General features: G+C 36.4%; 1 protein-coding gene across 1 annotated transcript in view; it reads left to right on the plus strand.

The window, feature by feature from the left end:
- The window catches only part of LOC107602810 (ephrin-A2), a 169,298-nt gene extending 161,483 nt beyond the window's left edge, over positions 1 to 7,815 (plus strand). The window contains exons 3-4 of the mRNA XM_016295400.1: positions 2,980 to 3,045; positions 6,871 to 7,815. Coding sequence (XP_016150886.1) covers positions 2,980 to 3,045; positions 6,871 to 6,989 — 185 coding nt within the window. The 3' untranslated portion in view covers positions 6,990 to 7,815. The remainder of the gene's footprint in view (positions 1 to 2,979; positions 3,046 to 6,870) is intronic.
- Positions 7,816 to 11,094: the final 3,279 nt, after the last annotated feature.

The following is an 11,094-nucleotide window of genomic DNA, read 5'->3' on the forward strand; positions in this document are numbered from 1 at the left end:
CCACCCTGGCCCCCCGGATCCTCGGCATCCCCCTGCCTCGTTGGATCTCCATCTCCGCCTCGGGCTCCTCCTCCACCTGCTCCACCGCCGTTGGTCGGCCCCCTGGAGTCGGTGGACATTCCTCCTCCATGGCTCCTCCCTCCGTCGGCTCCACTGTGGGCCGCTATTATGGCTGTGGCCTGGGTCCCACCTGGCTCCTCCTCCTGGTCCGGTTCCTTCTGGTCGTCTCCCTGGCTCCTCTCTCCATCGTCACCTCCCTGGAAGTCCGTCCTCCGCCGGAACCTCCACCTGTCTGGTCTGCCTGCCAGCCCTTTGCCTTCCCCTGTCACCATCTCACATCCACTGCTTTGTCCTCCCCCTAGTCCCCCTCCGCCCCTCCCTCTGTTTCTATAGTGCTAGGACGCACCTTCCGGGAGGGGGGAGTAATGTAACGCCCCTGTGGACGGTTTATTGTGGTTTCTTCCCCTTTTGTTGGTTTAGCCCGTACCTATCATTAGTAAATTACCCTCATTGTGCTCACCTGTCTGCCAATAATTATCTACCCTTTATTAGTTCCTGTCTGTCTGAGCCTTGGTGTCGGTTATTGTGAATGTTACCCCGAGTGTGTGTGTCTCATCTTCCTGAATCTGCCTTGTTGTGTCTACATTAAAAGTAATTATTGGAATCCTTGTCGTCCTCGTCGTCCTGCCTGCCTCCACACACCGTGACCGTGACACATAAATGTCTTTACTTTCATTTTTTATCAACTTAATGCATTTTTGGCTCAACCAAAGTTAATTTTTTGGGGTGGATCTGGTTGTTGTTGTTTTGTTTTCTGACCAATAAAATATGGGTTAGGCATCTTTGAGAATCCAATTGGAAAATAGTAGTTTTTCCATTCCAACTGATGAGCCTAGTAGCACAGAAGACACTCTTCAGCTTTGATGTGTTTTTACACACAATTTTATATACATTTTATATAGTATTCTAGAATATTTAATTAGTCTTTTACAATTGAATGATATTGGATAATTACCCTATTAATGTGCCATTATGTACATAGTATGTCAAAGTACCTAAAACAAAACTGTACAAAAACAGTCAAATGTAACCTTTTTTTTTGGCATGAGAACACCATGTGCCAATTTCACATCCACACACTTAAGTTAGAGTTATCCAAACACCTGTCATAAATGTCTTTACTTTCATTTTTTATCAACTTAATGCATTTTTGGCTCAACCAAAGTAAATTTTTTGGGGCGGATCTGGTTGTTGTTGTTTTGTTTTCTGACCAATAAAATATGGGTTAGGCATCTTTGAGAATCCAATTGGAAAATAGTAGTTTTTCCATTCCAACTGATGAGCCTAGTAGCACAGAAGACACTCTTCAGCTTTGATGTGTTTTTACACACAATTTTATATACATTTTATATAGTATTCTAGAATATTTAATTAGTCTTTTACAATTGAATGATATTGGATAATTACCCTATTAATGTGCCATTATGTACATAGTATGTCAAAGTACCTAAAACAAAACTGTACAAAAACAGTCAAATGTAACCTTTTTTTTTGGCATGAGAACACCATGTGCCAATTTCACATCCACACACTTAAGTTAGAGTTATCCAAACACCTGTTAGAGCAGAATTCACCAAAAATGAGCTTTTTGTGCAGAACGCAACAGCTTTCCATTAGCTGAGCTGCTGAGTGATTTGTGGTAATTGCTAAAGGAATTTTTATGTATCTGAAAAGCAGTCAGAAAACGGTTTCATGGCAAAAAATCGTGATTTGTTTTCCATTTGTGATCTTAAAAAATTTGCCAAAAATCCATTTGTGTGCTTTTGAAGGTGATGAGGGGAAGCGAGTGCCAGAATGAAGTTACACCTTCAATGGAGAACTGACTCAAAGTGCTTCTCTTAGCCGTGTGTGTGTGTGTGTGTGTGTGTGAGAGTAAGAGGATGAGAGAGAGAATGAGAGAGGCTCACATGGCAGAGTAATGGAAATTTGTTCATTGCTCTCCAGGCAGCTGTTGTGTCTGGTTCAGAGAGTACAACAGCTCCTGGTTGCCATGGTGTCAGAAGACATGGCCTTACCAACGAGACTGACTCTCACGTGTGTTTACCATCGGAGCACCACATGGCCTTTGTCTTGACTTTTTCTATCTTGCAATGCTATAAAGCACAGCAGTATGGTTTCTGAAATAAAAAGTGCAAATCTACCAGCGGAGACTAACAGAGTCATGCTAACCCCAATAACCTATATATTACACAAGTTTGTGGATGGTGAGATGTTTTTGACAGAATTGTCTTATGTTAACCAAGGCTGCATTTATTTGATGAAAAATAAAATAAAAACAGCAATGAGAGCTATGAAATATTATTACATCATTGTGAAATATGATTAAATCATTCTAATTTGGTGCTCAAAAAATATTTCTTATTATTATCAAAGTTAAAAACAGTTGTGCTGCTTAATATTTTTATGGAAACCATGGTACATTTTTTATTTCACGATTCTTTGATCAATCGAAAGTTCATATTTTGTTACATCATATAAAATATTTTTTATATAAAGCCATTTTTTATCAATGTATTGCTTTTTTGGCTTGTTGAATAAAAATATTAATTAAAAAAATCTTAAACTGCCCCCAAATTTTTATTAATCAAGGACTGTAAGTAGTTTTACGTTGCACTTTCTTTGATTCAATTACATAATTTGCTGTTTGTGATGAGTAGATAATTCTTAAAATAATTGAAGTAGACACATTTGTTTTTTGTATGATTTTAATGACTTTTTATCAGTAAGTAAAAAGTTTATAACACTGTGCTCAGAGCTCTTTACTTTAAAAAAAAATCCCTATGGAGAAAAGGAATGGGAAACTCTGTGATTTAGGTCAACCATTCAAAATATTATACTTTAAAGCCATTTCTAAGTAAATCACGTCAAATCACATAGATTTATCAGTCTGTAATTGTCACTTTCTCTGTGTCTCCACAGCCTCACCACACCCCAACCTCGGTGGGAAGCCGTGTTTGAAGCTGAAGGTGTACGTCAAGCCTACGAGTAAGTATATCCCAGTGTTTGCGCTCTGTCCATTTATGTTATTTGTGAACCTGGACCACAAATCCAGTCATAAGGGTCAATTTTTCAAAATTGAGATTTATACATCAGCTGAAAGCTGAATAAATAAGCTTTCCATTGATGTATGGTTTGTTAGGATCGGACAATATTTGGCCGAGATAAAACTATTTGAAAATCTGGAATCTGAGGGTGCAATAAAAATCTTTAAAGTTATCCAAATGAAGTCTTTAGCAATGCATATTACTAATCAAAAATTAAGTTTTAATATATTTACAGTAGGAAATTTACAAAATATCTTCATGGAACATGATTTTACTTAATATCCTAATGATTTTTGACATAAAAGAAAAATCTATAATTTTGACCCATACAATGTATTTTTGGCTATTGCTACAAATATACCCAGGGACTTAAGACTGCAAATCAGTACCAGGAGTCTCACATCCCAGTCCTCGTGTCCAGCTTGATTTAACCCAGCAGCTCAACCCTGGGAATTCTGGGGACACCTGTATTAACTCCAGTGATGGGTGAAGTGCTTAGCTTTGTGAAATTTATGTACAGGAACTTCGTTCCCATTGCTGTAGATCTCCATTGATGACTACGACAGCTTGTTTTATGAGGCTGAAGGTTTTATGAGGCCGATCATTCATGATACCAGAAACAGTGGTTTAGTGTTGCCCCTTGAGGGCACTTGCTGTAGGAAGCTATTCATCTCACACAGGCCAGATAACAATCAAACACTTTGACCTGCAACTAATTAAGCCAAGCTGGTCTGGACACTAAGAGACCTGGAGGGGCTCCCACACATGAGCCACCAACACCAGGATAGCCTGCAGTTAAACAGAGAGGTCTTGGTTTGTTTAACCCTTCGTCACAGGTAGAAATGCCAGCTATGGGTAACACCGCTTAAATCATTCTCCCTCATGACTGTGACGTGTCAGACACATCCAGAAAATATGTTCACTAAGCCAGGCTATAATATACAGCCTTTGCATTTATCTCACCTGCTCATCTTCAAGAACCTGGAAAATAGTCAGAAGTAAAAACATAGGTATGCTGCAAGAGGTGGACGTGAAAAGTTGCAGAGTGATGTTTTGAATGCTGTCATGGCATTTTTCTTACACTTGTTTAGATGAAAAAAGGCTTTCGATATATTTTATAAGGTTTTAAAACCTTATAAACATTTTAAAAGGTTCAGTAGGGACGTTTCCCCAGTAAGGTTGAGAATTGAGAACCAGTTCTTATGCAATAGACAATGTATATATTTAGGTCCATGGCGACATGTCCTGATATCATAAAGAAAAAATGGTTGCACTTTATTTCAATAGTCCACTCTAGGCATTCTTCTAACAATAAGTACATGGCAACCACTCTCACTAGAGTAATAGTAGACTGTTAGGTTAGGGTTAGTAAAATAAGTTGACATGTACTTGCAAAGTTACTTGTAGTCAGTAGAATATGTGTTGGGTGACTGTCAAAATAAAATGTTAGCAGATATTAAGCAGACATTCTACTAATCCTCTAATGACTGCTAGTTAACAAGTAGTTACAAAGTTACTTATAGAATGTCTAAACTGGATTATCAAACCTAAATAACTAGGTAGTTTAACATAATCTTAAAATAAAATAAAAAATTAGCATTTGAAAAACTTTTATCCACCAAATCATGTCGATCAAGTGTTGTGCAACCAACATGTAGAAAAAAAAACATCAAACAGGAAATTATGACATAGATTGGACCCCTCCAGACCCTCATGACTGTGCGTCAAGGTCAATACATTTCCAAAAACAAAAGATAAATCAATCTTATCAGGACAAAGCAAAGATGGTTCAGGTTGTAAAATGTGGTTAGACTCACCAAAAACGCTATGATATTCATTAATAATTTTTTATATTATTAAAATATAATTTTTACATCTCGAGATATATTTAAAAACTTTCCATAAATAAACAAACAAACACTGAGATTTGTATGTTGATATAGGTTGTAAAGGAAAATGTTACAACCTTTTATTTGGTTAAACCACATGACATTTTAGAGTCATTAAAGGGATTCAACTATTCCTTTAAATCTAAACTTTTCTAAACATTTTCAAAACCACATGAAACCAACATAAATACTCTATATTTCTTAGTTAGAACTTGTAATGTGTCGTTTGAGATTCCTTCATGTTTATGAAATCATTAAGAAAAGTGAATCGGAATCACAAAATCACATTAAATTCCTTACAATTCCCATCCCTAATTTCCAGAGTCATCATTTAGGAGTCGTGCCAGTTTGGAGGATAAACCTCAGCTCATATGACAACCCATTAGCGTGATGTAATTGTTAGCAAACAGAAGTGTTCCAGAGAGCGGTTTAGACAATCACATGCAAATTGAAATAACGATTCACCTCTCACTCTATCATTTATCTGTTTACAAGAGCACTTGTGACTCCATCCAGCTTCTCAGAGATAATGTACACTGCCTTTCACAGCGATTAGATCTCATGAGAGCGTGAGAGTCAAAAACTGACTTTAGTTGATTGTTTGAATTAGAAAGTTGTTGCGAAGGCCTTAATGTTGTTTCATTGGGGTGTGGGCTTTGGGGTGTTTTCATTAAATATTTATATGTGCATATCCAGGATGGAAAGTAACGAAAAGAACAACCGATGCCTGTCAGTGAAAAGCTTTATCATCCGCCGTGACCCCTCTGTGTCTTTGTTTATATTCCTGCTCTCTGACGGGGTGGAATCCTAGTCTTGTTGTGGACACAAGGGTTAATCTAAACCCCAGTCTCCATTTTAATGTCTTTAGGGATCAAGAGAAGAGAATTGTTGGACCTGAGACAAAAGCCCAATGAAAGGCAGGCTGGGAAAAAAGTACAAGCATGGACCAGGGGCTAGAAGAGGCGTAAAGAATGCAGAGCCTTTACACAGAAGCTTCATCCTATTTCACATACAGTATATACGAGATGAAGATGCAACATAGAAGCTAGATATGTTACATATAAACTATAGATATATGCACAAAGATTTTTAAAATACATACAGTACCTGTTCAAAAGTACTCAGTATTTTTACTGATCATAAATCATAACTACATTACAAAAAAACTATTGTATTTTTAAACATTTTAAAATGTAAAATATTCCTGTAAGGCAAAGCTGAATTTTCAGCATCATTACTCCCGTCTTCAGTGTCACATGATCCTTCAGAAAGCATTATAATATGCTGATTTGATGCTTAATAAACATTTATTATTATTATCAATGTTAAACAGTAATGCTGATGAGTAATATTGTGGAAAGCGTGATTTTTTCAGGATTCTTTGATTAATAGAAAGTTCAAGAGAACAACATTTATTTGAAACAGAAATCATACACACACACACACACACATACACACATACAAATTTTCCTACAATAGTATATATATATATATATATATATATGTATACTTAAATATGCCACTTAAAAAGAAAATGAAGAATCAATTTATTGATTTAATAATTCAAACATAAAAATGTATATAAATAAATCACTTTTTAAATGGACAAATTAATAGACATATTTAAAGATGTTTATAATATTTATATATATATATATATAATAACAATAAAAAAAACATGGCACCAGACCAAATCATATTATCTGCCCCTGCAATTAATATTTCCTGTGATCAGTAAAAACCCTATAATCCATGCTGTTGTTTTCTAGTTGTGTTTCTACTGTAAGTAATGTCAAGCAGACAGGAGGAGGCAACAGTAACAAAAAATATGAATTATGATTATTAATGTGCAATCGTTTCTTTTTCTTTTTTGCCAGATGACTCTCTGTACGAGTCTCCAGAGCCGTTCCTGACAGATGACTCCAGCGGTGGTTGGGCATTAACGCCCAGTCTGTGGCTCATGCTTCCGCTGCTTCTGCTCCTGTGCCCCTCATAGCATTATAACCCTCTGAGTCTGATCACACCCACCCAACCTGCCCCGCCCCATCATGCATCACAATGACACGTCCCGCCCCTTCAGTTCTGGAGTCCAGCCAACAGACATTGATATGGATTTTTACCCAGCCTGCAACCCTGCAGGACATCCGCTAACCAACCCTAATTTGCAAAGACAGTTATGCTCCTCCCAAATGCCCAAATTTGGGCATTCCTGCATAGGCACTCTTTCTCAACTGACAAAGCTTTTTTGAGAGCGCTCTACTTTTCTGCCAACATCCCACCATCATCTGCGTGTCAGAAGACAGATTCAACCGACTGCCATCTGAATCGCTTTGTTTGTCTGCGTTAACCACCTACCTGAGCCTTCACTGTCATCTGAGCTCAATTTTCACTTTTGTGAGAGCGTGTGCGAGTGTCTATGCTCGTGTTTGTTTGTGCTCGTGTGAGCATGTATGCCGATGTTCGCATATGAACAGATGTACAGAGCAGTCACAGTCCCTTACAAAATTACTAGAAAAAACTTGTTCCATTACTCACTGAGAGAAGAAGACAGTTCTATCTGTGAATCTGCCAAAGACACTACTTAAAATGTTTTAATAAGGGGAGTGGGGATATATGGCTTGGCTTTGGTAAGAGATTACATGCAACCATGGAACATTTCAGGCTTTTAGAGTCATGAGAGGGGAGTGACGACAGTGTAGATTTTTCTATTATGATCTTTTTTTGTCATACAAAAAAACAAGAATGTTGCATAGATTAAAAAAAAAAATTAAAAAAAAAGAGCTAAAAATGGCCTTTTTTCACTGGTGCTGTCTGAAATGAGTTTGTCCGTCTTGAACTGCAAAAAAAATATTTTCTTAGTTGGTATTTTTGACTTGTTTTCCAGGAAAAATATTGTTTAACAAGTTACATTTACATTTATAAAAAAAAATTGTATAAGATTTATTATTTCAAATAATAGTCTTACATAGGGATGCACCAAAATTAAAATTCTGGATGCTCTTGGCCGTAAACAAAAAAATGAAATGAACACAAAATTGAACAGAAAATATATTAATATTAAATATCAATATATTATTTTTATTCAGTTCTATACAACAGAATCTGATTTAACTGATTTTTTTTATTATTAAAAAAGAGCTAAAAATGGCCTTTTTTCACTGGTGCTGTCTGAAATGAGTTTGTCCGTCTTGAACTGCAAAAAAAATATTTTCTTAGTTGGTATTTTTGACTTGTTTTCCAGTAAAAATATTGTTTAACAAGTTACATTTACATTTATAAACAAAAAATTGTATAAGATTTATTATTTCAAATAATAGTCTTACATAGGGATGTACCAAAATTAAAATTCTGGATGCTCTTGGCCGAAAAAAAAAAAAATGAAATGAACACAAAATTGAACAGAAAATATATTAATATTAAATATCAATATATTATTTTTATTCAGTTCTATACAACAGAATCTGATTTACTTAGTTGGTATTTTTGACTTGTTTTCCAGGAAAAATATTGTTTAACAAATTACATTTACATTTATAAAAAAAAATTGTATAAGATTTATTATTTCAAATAATAGTCTTACATAGGGATGCACCAAAATTAAAATTCTGGATGCTCTTGGCCGTAAACAAAAAAATGAAATGAACACAAAATTGAACAGAAAATATATTAATATTAAATATCAATATATTATTTTTATTCAGTTCTATACAACAGAATCTGATTTAACTGATTTTTTTTATTATTATTATCCAAATACAGTCCTTCAAGGCTATTATTATCAGAGCATGTGAGCAGAGCATATAGCGTCAGGAGAGGGTAGCGTTGCCCAGTACAGCTGTATTACACCATGTTACAGCACGGTAGCAATGATGCAAACAGGAACAAGTATACTACATAGAAATTTACTGTCGTTGAGTTATTTGAGTGGACTTTGCTTTTCCATTGAGCATGTGCGGTGCATGATTGTAAAGCGTTTTGAGTATACAGCAATACACAATAAAGCGCTATATAAGTCCCTCATTCATTCATTCATTCATTCATACATACTTTTTATTATTATTATCTAAATACAGTCCTTCAAGGCTATTATTATCAGAGCATGTGAGCAGAGCATATAGCGTCAGGAGAGGGTAGCGTTGCCCAGTACAGCTGTATTACACCATGTTACAGCACGGTAGCAATGATGCAAACAGGAACAAGTATACTACATAGAAATTTACTGTCGTTGCGTTATTTGAGTGGACTTTGCTTTTCCATTGAGCATGTGCGGTGCATGATTGTAAAGCGTTTTGAGTATACAGCAATACACAATAAAGCGCTATATAAGTCCCTCATTCATTCATTCATTCATTCATACATACATGAGTGGAGCGTTCACATGGGCCGTGAGCAACTCAACAGGACGCACATTCATAGAGTGGAATATTGAGCAGAGCGTCACAGTGACGACGGCTATAGAGCAGTGTTAATTTCGTTGCCGAATAATTTTCGTCAACGGCATTTTATCACCGACAAAAATGAGACGATAACGAAATAAAAACTCGTTTTGAATGACAAAAACGATGACAAAAATCTATTGACATTTTCGTCAACGAATAAAAACAAGACGAAAATGTTAGGGAGAAAAATGTGTTAGATTTTATTATTTCAAATAATAATCTTACATTGAGTGACATTTTATTTACCCTACTGGTAAATGATGGTCTTAATATCTTACGCAAACTTACACAAGTCAAAAATACAGATTAAGAGAATGTATTTCTGCAGTGTACAGTGCCAAGTGGAAGAGGGATGTCTGTGTCGAAGAAGTGTTTGTTGTCAGGTTGGCTTTCTAACTTTTGTCCCAGCCTGTGTCTCTTGTTCTCTTTGTATCTGCCTCTCTCTCTCTTACTTTCTCTCTCTCTCTCTTGCTGTTATTTTTGAATGTGGTCTATTCTATGTGCTGCCCGTCACACATAGATCTCCCACACTTGCACTTGCGCCCTTTATCCGTGCTGAGGAGGGCCGCTGAATGAGAGGCCTCAGGACCCTCGGCTTTCTAACTTTTGTCCCAGCCTGTGTCTCTTGTTCTCTTTGTATCTGCCTCTCTCTCTCTTACTTTCTCTCTCTCTCTCTCTTGCTGTTATTTTTGAATGTGGTCTATTCTATGTGCTGCCCGTCACACATAGATCTCCCACACTTGCACTTGCGCCCTTTATCCGTGCTGAGGAGGGCCGCTGAATGAGAGGCCTCAGGACCCTGAGCGCCCGGTCACTGTGGCATTGCTGTGACATCACAGGCTTTGGCGTAAAGACTGATGGACCGAGGCCTTGCACTGCAAATAGAAACGCTACATGAGACTCCATATGAGGGATTCAAAATCCACATAGCACTTCTGCTTGTGAGACAATTTCATGAAGAAGAAAAAAATGAACAGAAAGGAGAAACTATAAAGATGTGGGAATATTTGTGCGTTGGAATTGTTTTGTGACTGTAAAAATATGTCATGAAGATTTCAAGGCAAATCGGCATGGATCGTCTAAGAGAAAGAACAACGTTTTTTAAATGTTTGTTGGAACTTTTATATTTGACTTATTCCCGTGTTATTTTTAACTTTTCAAAAGAGCAGCAGAAATTATTCATATGTGATATGAAATTATAATGTAGACCCTTGAATTATTAGAGCAACGATGGTACCAGTTCTGCAGTTACATGAGTCTAGACAAGTCAGATGTTGCTGTTGTTGTTGTTGTTGTTTCCTGCTTGTATCACGATGCATTCTGGTACATGTAGTCCTGATATGTTTATTTTTTTTCTCCATATGTTACTATGAGAATATTTTTATTTGTTAATCATGTGGATAAAACATATTTTGAGTTCCTATAAAATGTTCAAATGCTCTGGCAAAGGACAACTACAAGAAAAAAGGAAAAAACTGAAATAAAGCTTTTTGTTTAAAATACATTCTTTTTAATAATCAGGAAATCTGGGTTTGAAGGCTTAAACTGTGTGGAATTAAATTCTTGAGATTTTTTTAAGTACTTTCATTCAGCAAGGATGCATTAAATTCTGTTCTGATGAAGTTTTTATTAATCAAAGAATCCTGGGGGGGGGGGGGGGGG

The sequence above is a fragment of the Sinocyclocheilus grahami genome, unplaced genomic scaffold (genome assembly GCF_001515645.1).
Source record: "Sinocyclocheilus grahami isolate Dianchi unplaced genomic scaffold, SAMN03320097.WGS_v1.1 scaffold335.1, whole genome shotgun sequence".
In the NCBI taxonomy this organism is placed as follows: domain Eukaryota; kingdom Metazoa; phylum Chordata; class Actinopteri; order Cypriniformes; family Cyprinidae; genus Sinocyclocheilus; species Sinocyclocheilus grahami.